At 39.7% G+C, this 20,676-nt stretch overlaps 1 protein-coding gene across 5 annotated transcripts in view; it reads left to right on the forward strand.

Moving 5' to 3' along the window:
• Positions 1–20,676, forward strand: part of NEK11 (NIMA related kinase 11) — a 284,063-nt gene that overhangs the window by 183,593 nt on the left and 79,794 nt on the right. For 4 of the 5 annotated variants that reach the window (XM_086674282.1, XM_086674283.1, XM_086674284.1 and 1 more), the window contains one exon: positions 10,423–10,483. The exons of the other annotated variant lie outside the window; for it this stretch is intronic. In XM_086674282.1, coding sequence (XP_086530408.1) covers positions 10,423–10,483 — 61 coding nt within the window. The remainder of the gene's footprint in view (positions 1–10,422; positions 10,484–20,676) is intronic. 5 annotated transcript variants of the gene reach the window in all.

A 20,676-nucleotide genomic window follows, 5' to 3' on the forward strand; every position in this document is an offset into this window, starting at 1 on the left:
GTAAAGGAAAACTGCTTTTTCTACACCACTGAATTCTTTATGGTTGGGAGATTTTTATGTTTTCCAGGAGTCATACTTCTCTAATTATATCAATAGTAAGTTGACTAGGGAAACAACAGAAGTGGTTGACAATGATAGGGTGTTTTGTTTTGTTTTGTTTTGTTTTGTTTTGTTTTGTTACAGCCCAAAGAAAGGTTTCAGAACATTAAAAAAGTGTTAACTCAAAGCTAACATTTAAATGAACTTTTGGGGACGTCTGGGTGGCTCAGCTGGTTAAGCATCTGACCTCGGCTCAGGTTATGATCTCACAGTTCGTGAGTTTGAGACCCACGTCAGGCTCTATGCTGACAGCTCAGAGCCTGGAGGCTGCTTTGGATTCTGTGTCTCCTTCTCTCTGCCCCTTCCCTGCTTGCACTCTGTCTCTCTCTCTCAAAAATAAATTTAAAAAGTTAAATTAACTTTTAATTTCCAGTGTATGCAAGAGTCAAAATATTAAAGTGTCTGACACTGAGCACTTCAGTGATTCTTTTGAGTTTTGCCACTCTCTAATTCATCATGAAAATATCTAGTACCACACTTTCCACACCAAAGTTCCGCACGTATTTCTTGAATGAAAATAAGAGTAAAGGGGGAGATTTTGCTACTGTTTTAAACATATAATGTGTCTAATATATTAATATCTGTGGTTTCAATGTAAGTTCTATGGTTATACACCCCCCCCCCCCGCATATACATATATATGTTTGGACACACACATCCCACTATCCTAAATGTCAGGAAAGAAAAGGCATCATGTTCTTGCAGCCATGCAGGGAAGGTGAAATGTCTTAGTCTTAGTACTTAAATAGTTCTTCCTCATGGAGATGACTTTAGAGTTGTGAGCTACATCCACATTGTGGTCAATTAAAACTATAAACTCAGCTACTCTGGAATAGAACACAACAAATATGATGCCATGTGATTCCATGTAAGCACAGTGGGGTTTTGCCCTCCAGGGGTATTTGGAAATGTCTAATGGTGTGTTTAATTGTCACAACCTGGGATGAGGGAGGGTACTAGTAGTGGTTGGAGGACAGGGATACTGCTAAACACCCTAAGTGCACACCAGGGTCCCCCACACAAGGAATTACCAAGCCCAACATGTCAATGGCGCTGTAGTCAGAAAGTCTTGAGTTAGCAAAATAGGTGCTCATGGCATTTCTTCCCAGCTTAAAGTAACATTCACACTAATTGAATAAAAGAGAATTCTCTGAGGCAGACAGACCTTTCTAGAACAATCCTCGTGGCCCGCTCATTACAGAAGTCTACCTGAACTCAATGTCCATAACATTCATGTTGGTTAAAGTTTGCTCTTGAAATTGTGGTCCATGGACCAGCAGCATCAGCAGCTACTGAGAGCTTGTTAAAATGCATAATCTCAGTCCTACACCGGACCTACTGAATCAGATTCTACATTCTTAACCAGATCCCTGAATGGTTCCTACACACAGTGAAATTTGAGAATCATCAGGTAAGAGGACTATGTATCTACTGAATAAAAAAAGAACAGCTAGTTGCTTCCCAGACACTCATTGGCTGCTTTAATGACATTAACTCTGAGAACAGTCAGCCACAAATGTTTGCAGACCTCATCTCCAAAGCTGATAGGCCAAGAGCTCCATTCGCTAAGAATACAAAACAAGATTGGAAAGCCTCTCTATCACAAGTGTGAGGTAGAAATTGCCCCGTGCAACAGTTTCCTGTTAATTGTTTTCCCATTGCCCCTTTTAGGCTTTTCTCCACAGGTCAGCCATTAAAAGCAGAGTGAGATGGTAGCTAGTTTACTGTGGTGATCACTTTGTAATGTATATAAATGTTGAATCACTATGTTGTACACTTGAAATGAATATAATATTGTATGTCTACTACACTTCAGTTTTTTTCCAATATATGAAATTTATTGTCAGATTGGTTTCCATACAACACCCAGTGCTCATCCCAAAAGGTGCCCTCCTCAATACCCATCACCCACCCTCCCCTCCCTCCCACCCCCATCAACCCTCAGTTTGTTCTCAGTTTTTAAGAGTCTCTTATGCTTTGGCTCTCTCCCACTCTAACCTCTTTTTTTTACACTTCAGTTTTAAAAAAGGGGGAGAGTGAGAAATTAATTGAAGCACATTGAATTTTAATACTCAAATTAACACAGGATTTGATACAGGTCTGCCATCACCAAATGTGAGTTACTGATTCTGAAAATACTTTTCTAGTTTCATCCTAAAACCCTTTGGGTAACTGTGACCTATGTTTGTAAAGTTAAAGTATAAAACCCTTTCAGTTAATCTATGCAGAGGAAAAAAAGTAAAACTGTGCTCCATCCTTTTTCTAGAAGTGGCTCCAGAATCTAAAGAATCCTGGTTCTAATGTGAAGTGGCAGGATGTAAATAACTACATGCAAATATCTACTAGCTGAAATGCTAGTTCTTGCTAACTGTTTTAAGTAAAGAGATTTGATGGCAATGGTGGGAAAGTGGCATTATTTTTTAATCTCAAAGAACTAAAGAAATTCTTTAATTGAAAAATTAAAGGCATTAGTAAAGATAACTAAACAATCTTTCCTCCAATGAAGAGGAGCTTATTATGTATAACGGAAGAGAGGTTCTCATAGTAGAAAATTTTACTTGAACAAAAGACTAAGGACAGGAAGCTTGCAGAAGTCCTAGGACTAAATTCGGTAAAGACGCTTGGGGATCCTAGAATGTATGAACTAACACAGGAGGCTCTGTTAATCTATTTGTTCACATGAGGATTTCCCAAAGTATGTTCCTGCAACTTTCACAGAATGAACTAGCTTTCATGGGCAATTAGGTTTGGGAAATACTGTGTTAAACAAGATTTTAAATCTTTACTAGAGAGCTTTTCAGAGCTTTCAATATGTTCATGAAAGTTGTGAATCTCCAAGATATCATACACAGTATTTCTGAGACATATTTTCATAGATTCCTTTTAAAAAGTTCTAGGGGCACCTGGGTGACTCAGTCATTCGGGTGTCTTACTTCAGCTCAGGTCATGATCTCATGGTTTGTGAGTTCAAGCCCCACATAAGGCTCTGTGCTGACAGCTCAGAACCTGGAGCCTGCTTCCGATTCTGTGTCTCCCTCTCTCTCTGCCCATTCCCCACTCATGCTCTGTCTCTGTCTCTGTCTCTCTGTCTAAAATAAATAAACTTTAAATAAAAATTTTAAAGTTCTTTGGCTCATACTTTGGTAAATATCAGCAAATGTTTCGTAACAGTAGCAGCAGGGATGGTTTTGTAGACTGAGTTGATGAGGGATAGTTTTCTTGAGGCCACAATAGATGAATCTGTGACCCAGGGAGTAAAGGTTCCGGTTCCTCAAGGGTCACAGGGTCTGTAGGATGAGTAACATGAGGCTTGCTAGAATGTGGAATTGGGAAGAATAGTGAGCCAGCCCCAGGAAGAACCAACCATGAAATGAGGAAAGCCTGAGAGACTAATGAGCAGAAAGCTAAATTTGGGATGAGCAGTTCTAAACCTGACACTCACATGCTCCCTGTGAGGCTTTTATCCCTTAACAGTTACACATCCCACAGTGCCCAGTGGTGTGGACCCTGTGGTGGCAAGGCTGTGGCCCACAGTGGGGTCATCTTTGGAAACCACGTGCCTCATTTGGGGACATTCTGAAGGTAGCAACAGGAAGTTTCCCAGAAGGCTCACGAGAAGGATTTCACCAAAGGAAGCTCCAGTTTGGGGACAGCCTGTCAGGTCATATCTGTCTCTGGGGTCAGCTCAGAAGGAGTCAGGAAATAGCCCTATGGTAAGACATCTGAGAGGCGAGAAGAAAAGACAGGTTGAAGCACGAGCTGCACAGTCAGATGGCTCAAAAGGAAGCTCTGCGGATAAAATCCTCCAAAAGAATTCAGTGGGGAAGATGCACTCCAGTTTGCACAGGATTGAGAAGCTCTGAATTTAAGTAAAACGTGCAGTGAGGTAGAAACAAGAATATTCTGTCTGTTGTTCTGGTGTGGCTTTTCTTTCATCAACATGTTTGGAAAAGGTTTATGGATTGCTTCCTGTGTGCCCAGCTCTGAGCAGGTATGGTTCTGCACTCATGTAGCTCACGATAATGAACAGAACATTAATTTTCTCTTTGGAAAAGTGAGTCAAAACGAACAGAGCACCGTGATAGGGCTGGCTGTGGTGGTGGAAACATAATTCAGATAGGTGCTCAGAGAACCCCTGAGCATGTGACAGAATGTTGTGACCTCAAGGATGAGAAAGGCAGTCCCTTAAATATGTGACACAAGAGCGTTCTCAGCCAATGAGAAGGGCCCCAAGGTGCAAACGATCTTGATGCATTTGAAGAAAAGAGAGCGATGTGGTCGGTGCCTAGTGAACAGGAGGGAAATAGGAAAGAAGTGAGGTTGGAAAGATCAGGAGGAGCTGGATCACACAGAGCATGGAAAAGCCATGATAGGATTTATCCTATGCACAGAGGGCTAGATCTTATTCTGTGCACAGCAACGCAGTAGTTGCTCTTGTGAGGGAAATGGATTGAAGTGAAACCACAGTGGAAGCAAAGGAGTAAGGAGGTTGTTGCATGGTCCAGGCAAGAGGTGATGGTAGCTTGAGCTAGGGTAGCTAGTGTAGTTATTGAATTTTTGTTTACTTTTAATATGTGGCTCTTTCTCCTTTAATAGAAAAAAAAAGGGCCTTTGTATTGGTTTCCTGGTTTGGCTTCTGTGACCCTACCAGCCACCTGATTGTGGAGAAGACGTATTGCACGGGAAATAATGGAATTTCCTGCTGAAAGAGGATGGTCTGTTATACTCTGGGACACAAGCTCATCCCTCCTGGCCTCAGTTCATGTGCCCTCTTCCCTTCCATCTATGGAAATGGGTGATATGTCCTCAAACCATGGGCTAAGTAAGGCTCATCTGTTCTCCCTGATCTTTGTATACATTTGGCATATAACTAGTATTCAGTAAATGTTTTCTGAATGGAATACAGCTGGGTAATGAAGTGACCTTTGTGTGTGTGTGTGTGTGTGTGTGTGTGTGTGTGTGTGTGTGTGTGTTTGTACTAACTAATTGTTCACCACGACTAGCTCTAAGGTGAGGAGATCATCTGGATTATTTAGTCAGACAGAACTTGCTGATATTTAAATGAGAATCTGTGCAGTATGATTTTTACAGCCCTGTAAAGATACCACCTGACTTTTTCCTTTGACATGCTTGCTTTCTGCTGCCTAAACTTTTGCTATTAGAAATTCATTCCTCTGATATGAGGTTATATCCCTTATTGAAACACAAATATCCTGAGATAACACATGAGGCTTATCAATTAACTTGGCTTTAAATGGATATACCATATCTTTTCTTGAGAGAGAGCAAATTTTAATGAGAGGAGGATGAAACAAAGTATGAAGTAGCTCATTGTGAAGAAAATGCTCTGCTTGGGATGAATGAGAGTGTGAAGATAAGGGTGAGAGCAGAGAAAAAAGGACAGTTTCTAAATGTTTACAGTCTTTGGCTCAATAATTCTACTAACCTAAAGAAATAATATTAAACATGGGGCCATGATGTATGTCCAAAGATAGTCACTGCAATATTACTTAAAATAAAGAAAAGTGGAAGTAACCTGGAGGTCCAATGAGGGGGGCATGGGTAAATAAATGTGATATGGCACTAGAGTGCAATATTATGCTGCTATTAAAATTATGTTTCTGAAGAATTTTTAATAGCATGGGATGAAAGTCCAGACAAAACTGCATGGGTGTCTGTGTATTCTGTGTATACTCTACATCTGCACTATAACTTCAAATATCTGAAAGATAGATCTGTGTAGAAAACACTGATGAGATATGTGTGTATATTTTTGTGCGTGTTGCATTCATAGCGATGAGTTCTTTGGTGATACTTATTTTCTTTGGATAATTTCCTAGTATTTTCCAGAATAAAAAAACAAGTGTAAATTATTAGAGGACATATTATTTTTAATATCTCTTTATAAACACTGTTTAAAAGGAGAGGTGGCCCCAGACATCATAGCTCTCTCTGGGGCCACTGGCCAGGCGTTGCTGGTTCTCACATACATTACAGATCTGACTTAACCTTTTCAAAACAACTACCTTCCCCACCCCTCCCCCCACCCCGAGATGTAGTTTCTAATTCACTGGCCAAATTACTGCATCTATTTCTGAAAAAAATAAAATAAAATCTGGGTGTTTGACTGAACTTGAATCTGTGGGACAGTTTTTCGGAACTGAATCTTACAAGACGTTCCTCATGCCTGGAAGGCCTGTTCCTGTTAGGGAGGATTTGGTGGTTATGGGAGAAGGAGACTTGAAGAGCATCTAAATTCATCAGCAAAAGAACCGTTGTGTTATTTTCACAGCATATGAAAGTCGGCTTCCTGGCCTTGGCTGAAATGAGTGAAGGCTGGTGGCACTGTAATTTGGCATCTGTCTTGACGTGGTCGCTCTTTTAGGCCACTTAGCTCTGGCAGAGATCAATTTAAATCATGAAACAGTGAGGAAATGCACAAGTTCCAGTCAACAGCAAGGAATTGTTTTTGAGTCTTTGTCATGAATTTACACCCTGGTTCCTTCAGTAATATTGTGAAGCTCCGCTTGGGTTTGGAGCTCTGCCTTCGACTATATGTGTATCGTAGTGACTAAGAAGAATTCAGGCCCTGGAGACACACCACCCTTTCTACCTCTTATTAGTTGCATGAACCTAGTCACATTATGGAATCTGTATGTGTGTCAGTTTTCTCAGCTATTAAATGGGGAGAACAATAGCGCCACTTAGCTGAGTTTAAATAAATTAATACATGTAAGTTGGTGCAACATTGGCACATATTAAGACCTTAGTAAAAGTTAGTATTCATTCATTCGTTCATTCATTCATTCAATTGAATTAGAATTATTTCTGCCCTCGCCACACCCTTGTACAGGATTCCCTATCCTCTGTGTTAGGAAGATATAACTGAAATGTCCCAACCATCTGGATGCTTCCTACAACCTGACTCCGGTTCTTGCTGTTTCTGTTGCTTTCACTCAACTCAAATACTTATTGTGAATCTCCATGTTCTGTGGCAGGCACAGTGATTGGGACTTTTTAATCTTTTATGTCTCTGTCCCTTTCCCGTCCCATCCCATTCTGCCCAACTCTCTTCTTCCACCCATTGACTATTTCCAACAAGCCATATCCTGTTCTACAGGCTTTTTATTATTTCATTCGCTTTTCATTAGAGCCCTGTGTGAGATACAGGACATTATTCTCCTCGCTTTACAAATGAAGGAAAATGAGGTTTGAAGAGGTTAACCTACTTGACTAAGGCCATAGAATTAAGAAGTAGTATGCTTTTTCCTCTACTTTCCCAGTAAGGATGAATTTTGAGCGGGAAGAGCCCTGCTGTCCACCTAGAGATAGACTATGATCTAAAGAATAGATGCCAGTCTTCTGTTTTACTTACTTGCAAATCACAGAAGCTGGAAGAGACCTGGGCAGGTGAGCATTTAGCATGGGTCATGTTCCCAGGACTGTGCACGGTGCTGGATAAATAAAAATGTAAAGTACATGATCCGCCATCTCAGTTTATCTAGTATCTCAGTTATCTTTTTACTGTGTAACAAAATGCTCCAAAAATTAATGGCTTAAAACAGTGATTTATTGGGGCACCTGGTTGGCTCAGTCAGCTGAGCGTCCAACTTCAGCTCAGGTCATGAGCTCACAGCTCGTGAGTTCGAGCCCCACGTCGGGCTCTGTGCTGACAGCTCAGAGCCTGGAGCCTGCTTCTGCTTCTGTGTCTCCCTCTCTCTCTCTGCCCCTAACCCATCTGCATTCTGTCTCTGTCTCTCTCAAAAATAAATAAACATTAAAAAAAAAAAACACAGTGATTTATTGTCTCATGACTCTGTGGGTTGCCTAGACTCACTAGAAAGTTCTTCTTTTCCATGTGATATTGTTTGAAGTCACTCACGTGGCTGCATTTGGCCGGAAGCTTGGCCTGGGGACCAAGTTGGCCTCACATATATAGATGCAGAAACTAAGACCTGAGAAGTCAAACTACTTGGCCTAGGCCAGCACACTTAGTAGAGCAGCAAGGCTTAGAACCCGGGCTTGCTGGAGTGGTGTCATCACCTGTGTGTGCCAATGGGTGCTCTGCTTTTCCTCCGACAGAGCATGTCTCTGCCAGTTTCCTCTTTGCCTCAAGGCTGTCCCTGTTAAGTTTGGAGACCACAAGGGTACAGAAGAAGGAAGGGATCTGTTTTTTCTTCTTCTGGATCTCCTGCCTCCCTATTCCTGGGCTGGACACCAAGGTCTTTAGTTAGTGCTTTGGCCTCATTGACCAGGATTGACCAGACATATCTTCTTCATCATTGCCTCTTCTATACATCAGCACATGAAATGATCCTGGGTTTCACCACATTCATAAAAAGTGGTCCAAATCCCACCAAGTTGTTATATTATGAAATAACACACTTATGTAATATTTTAGAGTAGTCTATTATACCATAGTACATTTTTCTAAAATTCACAATTACTCCAATATGAAATGTGTTGCTTGTTTTGAAATGGAGCAGATGAGCCATAAATTATTAACTTCCCTCAGTATAGTCACAAATATGAAAATAATTAAGTGAGTCATTTTCCCCAGATCATTATGATGCTGTTGTGGATATTTCTAGCCACTTGGGTAGAGGGCAGATATTTATTTTGTATTAGAGACAATATTTGTTGCCAAATACAGTTCTGGGATCCCTGTAGCCCTCAGGGGGGTATCTGACTCTCACTGAGAGTTAAGGCAAATAAGAAATACAATTCTTAGATTTATGACCCTATGAAGACCACACATTTCCAAAGAAGAGCTAGTAGAGGCACTCACTAGGAAAAAAAATATTCACTTCATTTTTGATGTATTGAATAGATGATATAGATTGAATAAAACCATTTCCCCATTCTAAGTAGCATTTACTATTTTGTTGATTGAATAAGTAATATTTGTTTATTGTAGAAAATTTAGAAAATACTTAAGCACACCAAGAAGAAAATAAAGATCATCCATAATCTTTCCTTATAGTCAAAACCACTGTTAACATTTTCAGTGTTATGTTCTTCCCATCAGAGAGATAGAGGAATAGATCTATAGATTGATATGAAGAGACTGAGATACAGATATACATATACATACAGGTGTTTTTCTTGTAAAAAATTGGATCATTCTACATCAAGATAAAAAGGTTTTGCACAGTGGAAGAAACCATCAACAAAATAAAAAGGCAACCTATTGAATGGGAGAAGATATTTCCAAATGATGTATCTGATGAGGGGTTAATATCCAAAATATGTAAAGAAATTATACAACTCAACACTAAAACAACAAACAATCCAATTTAAAAATGGGCAGAGGACCTGAATAGACAGTTTTACAAGAGACATACAAATGGCCAACATGTAAGGATGCTCAACATCACTAATCATCAGAAAAATGCAAATGAAAACCGCAATGAGATACCATTTTATACCTGTCAGAACAGCTAAAATAAAAAATGCAAGAAATAACAAGTGTTGTGAGGATGGGGACAAAAAGGAACCCTCATGCACTGTTGGTGGGAATGCAAACTGGTACAGCCACTGTGGAAAACAGTATGGATGTTACTCAAAAAATTAAAAATACAATTACCAGAAGATTCAGTAATTCCACTACTGACTGTTTACCCAAAGAAAATGAAAACACTAATTTGAAAAGATATATGCACCCCTATGTATATTACAGCATTATTTACCATAGCCAAGTTAGGGAAGCAACCTAAGTGTCCATCAATAGATGAATGGATAAAGAAGATGTGGCATGTCTATACAATAAAATATTAGCCATAAAAAATGAAATCTTGCCACTTGCAACAACATAGATGGGCCTAGAGGGTGTAATGCCAAGTGAGAAAAAGACCAATACCATATGATTTCACTTATATATGGAATTTAAGAAACAAATGGACAACAAAGAGAAAATCGACCAAAAAAAAAAAAAAAAACCTGCTCTTAAATACTGAGAAAAAACTGTGGCTGCCACAGGGGAGGTACCGGGGCAGGGGGGTGGGCAATGAGTGAAACAGATAAAGGAGATCGAGAGTACACTTACCTTGATGAGCACTGAGTAATATATGGAAATGTTGAATCATTGTATTGTACACCTTAAACTAATATATATTAGTTATGTATATTAACTAATATACTGTACATTAATTATACTTCAATGAAAAAAATTTTAATGGGATCATATCGTCAAATAATTTTGCAACCAGTTTTGTGTGTGTGTGTATGTGTGTTCTGTTTTGCATAAATGTAGCAAGAACATTTTTCTATGTCAGTAAATATTCTTCTGTCATACATGGAAGTAAATCTGTCTTGTTTTGACAGGACAGTGATATTGAAGCACTGGTCAGGTGTTTGGAAAATGTCCTCGGTTGCACCTCTCCAGGTAAGTTGCTTCAGATTCCAAAATGTAGTGATATGTGCTGATTCTAATGGAATATCCAAGGAGTAGAAAAGCTTGGGAGGAATCTTACAGATATTTCAGTCCAGCATCTTCATTTTATACAGGAGGAAACTGAGGCCAAGAGAAGTTGAAAGTCTGGCACAGGGCCAGGCAACTCAAAATTTCTTAGTGTAAGTGATCCCCAGTCTCCAAGGGTGAAATAAATAGTTGAAATTCAGTGATCCATTGTGATCCAACAGTGGCAGTGCATAACAGGCTTTCCAGGTTCCCTGGAAGAGGAACCTGTAACTCTTCCTGTAGAAACAGGTCACACTTAGGCATGCAGCCAAGTGACCATCACTCTGAAGGTCAGTCAGTTATTGGAAGTGATTTGGTCTGAAAAACAAAGCTGAAATTTCTTTAGCATTGTCTGTATGATAAATGGGATTGCTGAGCTTCAAGGATAAAACCCTATTTCTTAGTTTTTCTTCTTTTTCTTGAATCTAAAAAGCCCAGTTTTGGTAACTTCTAGCACTAGATGATAAGTTGTCACACCTAATATTGGTAGACTAGCAGAGGCTATACCTATAGGCCCTGGTGAAAAGGGCTGAGATTTTTTTTCTTTGAAATTTGATTGTGAGTTTTTATTTTAAAGTTTTAAATTTCATTACCAAAAGTGATCTCTTAAAAGGGAGTGGCAGGAATAAAGATCATGTGTCCAGGAGGCTACGTTGGTTAAGCATCCAACGTTGGCTCAGGTCATGATCTCACAGTTTGTGAGTTCAAGCCCAGCATTGGGAGAGTTTGAAAATTCTGCTTCAGGTGAGCTCCTGCCCCGCTTTGGGCTCCGCATTGACAGTATGGAGCCTGCATGGTATATTTCTCTCTCTCTCTCTCTCTCTCTCTCTCTCTCTGCCCCTCACTCATTCATACCCCTCTCACTCCCTCTCTCAAAAATAAAGTGTTCAGATGTGCAGGCATTCACCACTATTTTATTAGAAGCTTTATGCACAGTTTGTAGCCTTTTGTAGCTTATTCCACTTCTCTGTGTGAAGTTTCAATCATAACATAGCTCCTGGATTTTTTTCTCCTGATCATCATGGTATGATCTGTTCAATTGCACATCAGTAACACTTACTAGGTACATGTAGCTCCCAAGTGTGGATTTGAAGACCAGGAAGTCTTTCTTTTGGCTAAGTCACTTTTCTTCTCTGGATCTCAGATTCGATCAGAAAGTTTCAAATTGGGTTCCTTGGGGAAGAGTGGGCAAGGCTCTGAGCAGCTAAACAGAACCCATGTCTGCACTGCTCATCTGTGTTTTTCCAGAGTCTGACACAGCGTCTGGTGCAGAGGAGGCCCTTAACAGATATTTTTAAATATTTTGAAGAGAAATGAGATGCATACCCTGCTCCTTTACCAGCTTCAACCAAAATAGTTTCACTCTTATCTGTTTTATATATTAGGTTTACACATAAGGCTGTGTCTTGAAAAAGCTAGATTCCACTACAAAAAAAGAAATTAACACTGGATTGGATAGATGATATCTAAATTCCCTTTTAGACTGTATGATTTTATAAAAATGAGCATTAGGAACATGGAACAAAAACATGCATTTATAGAGAACACACTGAGGGTAGATAGAGGGAGGTAGGCAGGGGATGGCCAAGATGGGTGATGGGTACTAAGGAGGGCACTTGTGATGAGCACTGGGTGTTGTATGTAAGTGATGAATCACTAAATTCTGTTCTTGAAACCAGTATTACACTATATGTTAACTAATTGGAGTTTAAATAAAACTTGAAAAAAATTGCATTTATCTCTGCCTAGAGCTCCCCTCAAGTGACAAAAAGGGAATAAAGCTGGTATAAACTTATTGGACAAAGGGAACAGTAAAGATGGGAGCAGGTGGGAGATGTTAGCTCATTTGAGAAGAGAGGAAACAGATGGATATGTGGTAAGCAATTTAGAAGACACAAGGTGAAAGCTAAATGCCTAAGAGTATGCAGGAAAGGAGAGCAGATAAAGGCTATCAGACTTTGATAGATGATGAGGAAGCATGCTTTTGAAATACTTGTCTGGGGAGGTGCTCACAGCAAGGCCCTCATTGCAGATGAGAATATTATTACTTTCCGAACTCTGGGCTTCCATTATTACATAGAAGCCTTGAAGAAATATCCTTGTGCAGTTTTACAGGGGATGAGCCTGTTCAGGTAGCCAGTACCTGTTTTGCTCTAACTACATTTTTGGGGAGATTCACAGCTACGATAATCACTGTAGTGTTCATATATGTCAGAATGTTAACAGGATACAAGGGACAATTTAAACTAAAATATGTCGGAGTATAAGCCTTGTCACTCAGAAATGAAACACACCTCTGTGAATTGAGCTAGGCTTTGCTCACATTCAGCATCAGCCTATGCTTTTGGGAAATGTCCAGTTGCCTGTTGAGCATGTTAAGATGTTTTCAAGAGTTTCTCCCAACCCTCAACAAGAGAAGAGAAACAACAGGTGCAAATGTCCTTTCTGGTTATTTGGACCATGCAAATTTTAACTTTCCGGCCCTGAAAATGTTGTATGCAGTGGTTTACCCCAACCCAACCCCAGATTTAGTTTTATTTCTGTATAAAACAGGGGCAGTGGTATTTTCCCTGCCTGTATCAATGGGAAGTAGAGAGAGTGAATGAGCTAGCATTTGTGTAGCTTCAAGAGATCCTGAATTTTAAGGTGCCCTTTTGAATTCCAAGTTCAGTATATTAGTATCCTCTATACATGAGGTCATTTTAAAGCCCTTATATCAGTGGTTCTCACACTTGGGCATGCATCAGAATCACTTAGAGGGCTTGTGAAAATGCAGGTCTGGTACATGGCTAACAATTTGTATTTCTGACAAGTTCCCAAGTGATGCTGATGGTCCAGATCCAGACCACATTCTAAGAACCATAGCTTTAAAGCCATTAAGCCCTGAAATTCTTACCATGCACACCCACCCTGATTTATAGCCCAAATAAAATATTACTAAAGTATAAAATAAAATTTTACTTCTTAAAATTATAGAGAACTTGCCTATAAGCTAAACTGAAAATAGCTTCTTCCTACACTTTTTTCTTCTTTATGTGATACTGTCTGTGTGCTGAGCTATTTGGCACTCTATGTAAGAGTCATTGAGCATCCTTGGAAGCAATATTGTATTTTTGCCTCATCCTCAGCATCTGCGTCACACATTTAGGGAGATCTGGTGGGTTCAAGGCACTGTGTGAGGAGTCAGATTTTTAGACCTATTTGGGACATAGTCCCAGCTACCAGGTGGAGTCCTGGACAAACCAGGGCAGAGCTTTATAATGATACCAGAGAGCACCCACTAGGTGCTTCTTTCACACATAGAGGACCTGTTGTCCCAAATGGAGGCACCTCATTTCTGAAGCCCTAAATCCCCCCTGAAATTTCCCATGGTATACAAGACACGGCTAGTCATGAACAGGATGTTGAGAGATCCCATGTGAAATTAGGACAGAGAGGAAGAAAAGAAATTAAAAAGAGAGCAGGAAAAGCCAGAAATGAGGACATGGGGGAAACAGCCAAGAATGTAGTCATTCTTGGCCATTTCACCAAGGGCAGATACTTTTAAAATAGGGAATTTCCATGCTTTAAATGTGTATCCTATCTCCCCACCTTCTGTTCCTTTCTTTCCTCAAAATGTTTATAAAGCACATACATAAGCCAAATATCATAGAGGATGAAGAAAACAAGGTCCCTGTCTTAATGAACTCTGAGTGTAGCCAGGGAGGCTGATAATGACAAGGCACCTGTGATGAGGACAACACAGAATGAACAAGGCAAGTGGAAGACAGGGGTCCACTAGTGGGGTGCAGTTTGGAAGACTTTACAGAGGAGGGTGAGGTTTCTAATTTCTGTGTCTGTGTCAATAAAGGCAGTACAAGTTTTTTTTTTTTTTTAATTTAAATCCAAATTAGTGCAATAATGATTTCAGGAGTAGATTTCTTAATTCCCCTTACCCATTTAGCCCATCCCCCCCCCACAACCCCTCCAGCAACCCTCTTGTTTGTTCTCCATATTTAAGAGTCTCTTCTGTTTTGTCCCCCTTCCTGTTTTTATATTATTTTTGTTTCCCTTCCCTTATGTTCATCTGTTTTGTATCTTAAAGTCCTCATATGAGTAGCCATACGATTTTTGTCTCTCTCTAACTGACTAATTTCACTTAGCATAATACCCTCCAGTTCCATCCATGTAGTTGCAAATGGCAAGATTTCATGCATTTTGATGGCTGAGTAATACTCCATTGTATATATATACCACATCATTTTAATCCATTCATCCCTGGATGGACATTTGGGCTCTTTCCATACTTTGGCTATTCTTGATAGTGCTGCTAAACATTGGGGTGCATGTGTCCCTTTGAAACAGCATATCTGTATCCCTTGGATAAATACTTAGTAGTGCAATTGCTGAGTCGTAAGGTAGTTCTATTTTTAATTTTTTGAGGAACCTCCGTACTGTTTTCCAGAGTGGCTGCACCAGCTTGCATACCCAGCGGCAGTGCAAAAGAGATCCTCTTTCTCCACATCCTCGCGAATATCTGTTGTTGCCTGAGTTGTTAATGTTAGCCATTCTGACAGGTGTGAGGTGGTATCTCATTGTTGTTTTGATTTATATTTCCCTGATGATGAGTGATGTTGAACATTTTCTCATGTATTGGTTAGCCATCTGGATGTCTTCTTTGGAGAAGTGGCTATACATGTCTTTTGCCCATTTCTTCACTGGATTCTTTGTTTTTTGGGTGTTGAGTTTGATAAGTTCTTTATCGATTTTGGATACTAACCCTTTATCTGATATGTTGTTTGCAAATATCTTCTCCCATTCTGTCGGTTGCCTTTTAGTTTTGCTGATTGTTTTTCCTTCGCTGTGCAGAAGCTTTTTATTTTGATGAGGTCCCAGTAGTTCATTTTTGCTTTTGTTTCCCTTGCCTCTGGAGACTTGAGTAAGAAGTTGCTGCAGCCAAGATCACAGAGGTTTTTGTCTGCTTTCTCCTGGAGGATTTTGATGGCTTCCTGTCTTACATTTAGGCTTTCATCCATTTTGAGTTTATTTTTGTGTATGGTGTAAGAAAGTGGCCGAGGTTCATTCTTCTGCATGTCGCTGTCCAGTTTTCCCAGCACCACTTGCTGAAGAGACTGTCTTTATTCCATTGGATATTCTCTCCTGCTTTGTCAAAGATTAGTTGGCCATATATTTGTGGGTCCATTTCTGGCTTCTCTATTCCATTTCATTGATCTGAGTGTCTGTTTTTGTGCCATAGGCAGTACAAGATTTTTAAAAAATTGTTTTATCTTTATTTATTTTTGAGAGAGAAAGACTGAGCACAAGCAGGGGAGGAACAGACACACACACACACACACACACACACACACACACACACAATCTGAAGCAGGCTCCAGGCTCTGAGTTGTCAGCACAGAGCCACAGAGCCCAATGCAGGGCTCGAACCCATTATCCATGAGTTCATGACCTGAGCTGAAGTCAGATGCTCAACCGACTGAGCCACTCAAGCGCCCCTCCCAAGATTTTATTTACTGTTGTATTCTCAAAGTCTAACATATAGCCTGGCACATAGTGTTTTTTCAATAATATTTTGATGAATTAATAGAAAGATGAGTAGAGTTACCACGTGCTTGGAGGGGGAAATATTCTCTGGAAAGGATCAAGCAGCATGAAAGCTCAGAAGTATGAACAACTGGGTATATTCATGGAATTATTAATAAGTTTGGTATTACTGGAATATAAGATGTGAGGAAGGGATCAACAAACCTGGCTGTGTAGGGCCAAACCCATGGATAATTTGCATGCTAGGTTAAGGAGCTTGAATTTTATCCTATGGGTTAGGGCACCAGTGGTTTTTAAACATGGTCAGAAAAGATTACCTTTAACAAACAATAAGGAGGTTGTTTTGAAAGGAGTGACTTGAGATGATGAACAGGTTATGGGCTCTCATTACACAGACAATAGATGGTGTTACTATAGTAACTGTTGAGGCCCATCTCTACTGAGTGAGAATAGAAAATGACTTCTGACTTCCTCTTCATCGAACTTAGAAAGGAAAATTATGTCTCCGTATTTCTTAGTAACCAGATTATGAATCAAGGCAGCATATGAAATTTAATGTTTTTAAATGTTTGTGAAATTGGCTGTGCTTCTAGAGAAAGAAGTCATCAGCAGAATGATATAAGTCGTTGGTAAACTATATTTATAAAAAGGCTTATTTTGTAGATCCAAACTGGATGTTGTCACGGAAGTAATTAGAATATGACAGATGCGTCATTACTTTTCTGCCCATTAAGAACCAACTCTTTAGTGTGTTCAGATATCTGATCAGTTTGGCTTTTTGAAAATTGTTACCTCTCAATTCTTCCATTGAACCTTGGTAATAACTACTTAATTTCTACTAAACAATGTGACTGATATAGACCAGAGAAGGCATCAGGGCTTCTGAATCTTTTAGAAACTTCGTTGCTTAAGCTCTTCAAACTCTAAGCTGTTAACTGTAGAGTTGACTGATAGCCATTTAACCTTGGACTGTTGTGTTTTTCACCTTGAAATAAATGAATTTCTCATACTAATTAGAATGATTTCAACATAGTGTTTTATCCTTCATTAATGGCACATTGGAACCGCTACATTTGAGGAGGGGAGGGTTATTTTGGATCATAAACTACTTGAATCATTTTGATGTGGGTGCACAAGGCACAATATCAGTTTGCCAGTATCCCTTCTGTTTATATATTAAAGAAATTTAATACTTCCTATGAGTCCTTTAATCCTTGAAAGGATGTAACAGATTTAGAATTAGTGGCAATTTATAGAGAACCTACTATGTGTCTGCTACCATGAATATACCCATGCCACTTTCATTTGGCAGATGTGTGGTGATACAGACAGGGAAAGGGAAAAGGCTTTGTAATATAAATAAATCCCTGAAACTATAGTATAATTCATTCTTAATAGTATACTCTTAGCAAAGAACATTCTGTCTATTACTACTATCTAGAAAAAAAGTTCCAGTGATCAAATTTATCTAAGAGAGAAACTCAGTAATCATGCACTCATTTATTACTCACACATTATGATTTCACCAAGTTAATATATGTTGGTTTGTAAGCTCCTTGGGAGCTTCCTGTGTATAATCTGAAACTGGCCCCACACCGAGGCAGGGGAGGAGAGACTGAAGAAAGAGTGGCCAGTCCAGATTGGTAGGTGGCAGCTTTAATAAACAAGAGAACTTATATACAAGGCTTGTCTTGAGTGGCTGCAAGACAATTAGATTTCCACAGCCATCCGCCAAATCTTAAAAATTTATTAGAGGTCTTAACTGGGTTTAGTCATGTGTACTAACTATCCAGATGGTCTCAATACCACATCATTGTCTCAAGACTGTGTCTTTGGAGGAGGCTCTGGGAGCACGGAAGGTAAATGGAATGAACATTCCAATGACAGAGGAAGGGATGAGGAGCCTCTGATTGCCAAGATCTAGCTCACTGATCAGCCAGCAGTCAGGTCTTCTCGATGACCTCCACCAACGGAGTACTTTGTAGAGGAATGATATTAGGTCACAATGATGTCTTGGGCCTGCATCCTGCCACTAAAGGCTTATCATTTCAGAGGAGAACTAAGGCGGGCATAAATAACTATACAAGAGTAAGGATTCAGAAAATGGGGAGATTGCTTTTATTTGGGGGAATGGAAGTCATCAAGGAAGCTTCCAGGAGAAGGTACTGAGATCATTCCTGACATAGGCATAGATTTGGCCATGAGAAGATGAAGGCCCTGCAGGAGCAAAGGACAGGGTAAGAAGGAACAGAGAGGCAGAAACAGGCAGGAGCAGATGGACTTTGCTCAGGAAAGTGGTTCCATTTGGTGTTATTTGCCTGAGTTATCACCCTTGTTAATACAACATGAACTATTGATACACCTAATTTTTATTATTTTTCTTAAACAAATAAGGCCTTCTTTTCTTTGTAAAAAGTGTTTACTAGGACATTTAATATCTAATACCCTTTTATGTAGAGGAAAATATTCCTACTACTTGCTCCTGATTCAATGTTCAATATATTAAGCTAAATAATTACAAAGATATTACTACTCCCCTTCGATCTTGTTTTGATAGACTCTAGCTCTCCTGTTTGTTAAAGAGAGTCATATATATGGACTCCTAAATTTTCTTCTAGGATTCTTATTGTCTTATGTTTCATAATTTTTATAGCAGTAGAATTATTCCTTTCCACTTAATTTAAATTCTCCTTTTGTCATATTGAAACTCCTGGATATTGTCCATTTCTGATTATTTTGGTCTACTGTTCTAGCTTCTTCATCTTCTGTCAGTACCGGAGTATTCTAGTCACATTGCCTTTATGGAATGTTTTAATGTCTGATAGTACAATTACCTTCCAATTTTCTTAATTTTTCAAAATGCTCTTATCTTCTGACATTTATTTTCCCACATGATTTTTAAGAACATTTATCCATCTCCAAAGGACATCTTTTTGTTTTCTATTAATAAGTTCTACAAAGTTAGTAGCATAGCCTTTCTTTTTTTTTTTTTTTTTACATTTTTTATATTAAATATAATTTATTGTCAAATTGGTTTCCATACAACACCCAGTGCTCATCCCAACAGGTGCCCTCCTCAATACCCATCACTCACCCTTCACTCCCTCCCACCCCCCATAAGCCCTCAGTTTGTTCTCAGTATTTAAGAGTGTCTTATGGTTTGCCTCCCTCCCTCTCTGTAACTTTTTCCCCCTTCCTCTCCCCCATGGTCTTCTGTTAAGTTTCTCAGGATCCACATAAGAGTGAAAACATACGGTATCTGTCTTTCTCTGTATGGTTTATTTCACTTAGCATCACACTTTCCAGTTCCATCCATGTTGCTACAAAGGGCTATATTTCATTCTTTCTCATTGCCACATAGTATTCCATTGTGTATATAAGCCACAATTTCTTTATCCATTCATCAGTTGATGGACATTTAGGCTCTTTCCATAATTTGGCTATTGTTGAGAGTGCTGCTCTTAACATTGGGGTACAAGTGCCCCTATGCATCAGCACTCCTGTATCCCTTGGGTAAATTCCTAGCAGTGCTATTGCTGGGTCATAGGGTAGATCTATTTTTAATTTTTTGAGGAACCTTCACACTGTTTTCCAGAGCAGAGTAGCATAGCATTTCTAAAGCAACCAAGCTGCAGTACAACAGGGATTTCAAAACTGGTGTTAAGGTCAATGCAGAAGCAGTCTTCATATATTTGTTTCTTTTCCTGATACTTCATAAAAGTCGGTGCCTATATTGCTTATCTGTGGCTGCATAAAAAATTACCCAAAAACTTCTTGGCTAAAAACAACAATAATTATTTTCTATTTTTCATAGTTTCTTTGGGTCATGAATTTAGAAGTGGCTTGGCTGGGTGGTTGTGGCTCATGTGGCGCTCATGAGGCTATAGTCAGACCCAGGACCACAATCATCTGAAGGCTGGACTGACTCTGGAGGATGCATTTCCTTTTCACAAGGTGACTTGAGAATCCTCAAGGCCACTAATGCTGGACATTGCGCATCATTGCTAGACTGGCTACCATTGCCACCTCGGGAACCTGGCTGTGGCCACCACTCCTGCCCTACCCCTGTCTGGATGGATTCCATGTGATCTCTGTCCCTTGACATTACTAACTTCTGATGGACACTCTGCAGAAGATGTCTGTCATTGGCAGAGGCTGGTCATGCGCCTACACAATGTGCCTACAATAAGGGAGGCTGGGAGAATGAGCGTCCAGTATTTTTAGCTTCTTTAGTGGGAGCCAGACTCTGTCTCACAAAGTGGAAGATTCTTCGAACAAGGGAAGAAGAATGTGAGGCCAAAGATAATAATGCATATCTACTGTAGTAGTGAACTTTCTTGTTCTAGGAGATGTGGAAGGAGAGATGGCCCTTGCAGTGTTTTGTGGAAACATCTCTTTTGGCTTTCACACAAGGAATAGATGATTCAAGAGAATTCTTTTTCGATTTATCTTCTGAGCTGCTGTCTGTAGAGGGAGCCATCTGCTTCGGACAGCAGTCGTCAGGATTGACATTCTAATAAAAGGTGCGAACTTATCCTGGACAGAGGACCAGGGCCAAGCCAGTGAGGTTAAACTCT

Source organism: Puma concolor, chromosome C2 (genome assembly GCF_028749965.1).
Source record: "Puma concolor isolate L17-30 chromosome C2, mPumCon1.1.hap2, whole genome shotgun sequence".
NCBI lineage: Eukaryota > Metazoa > Chordata > Mammalia > Carnivora > Felidae > Puma > Puma concolor.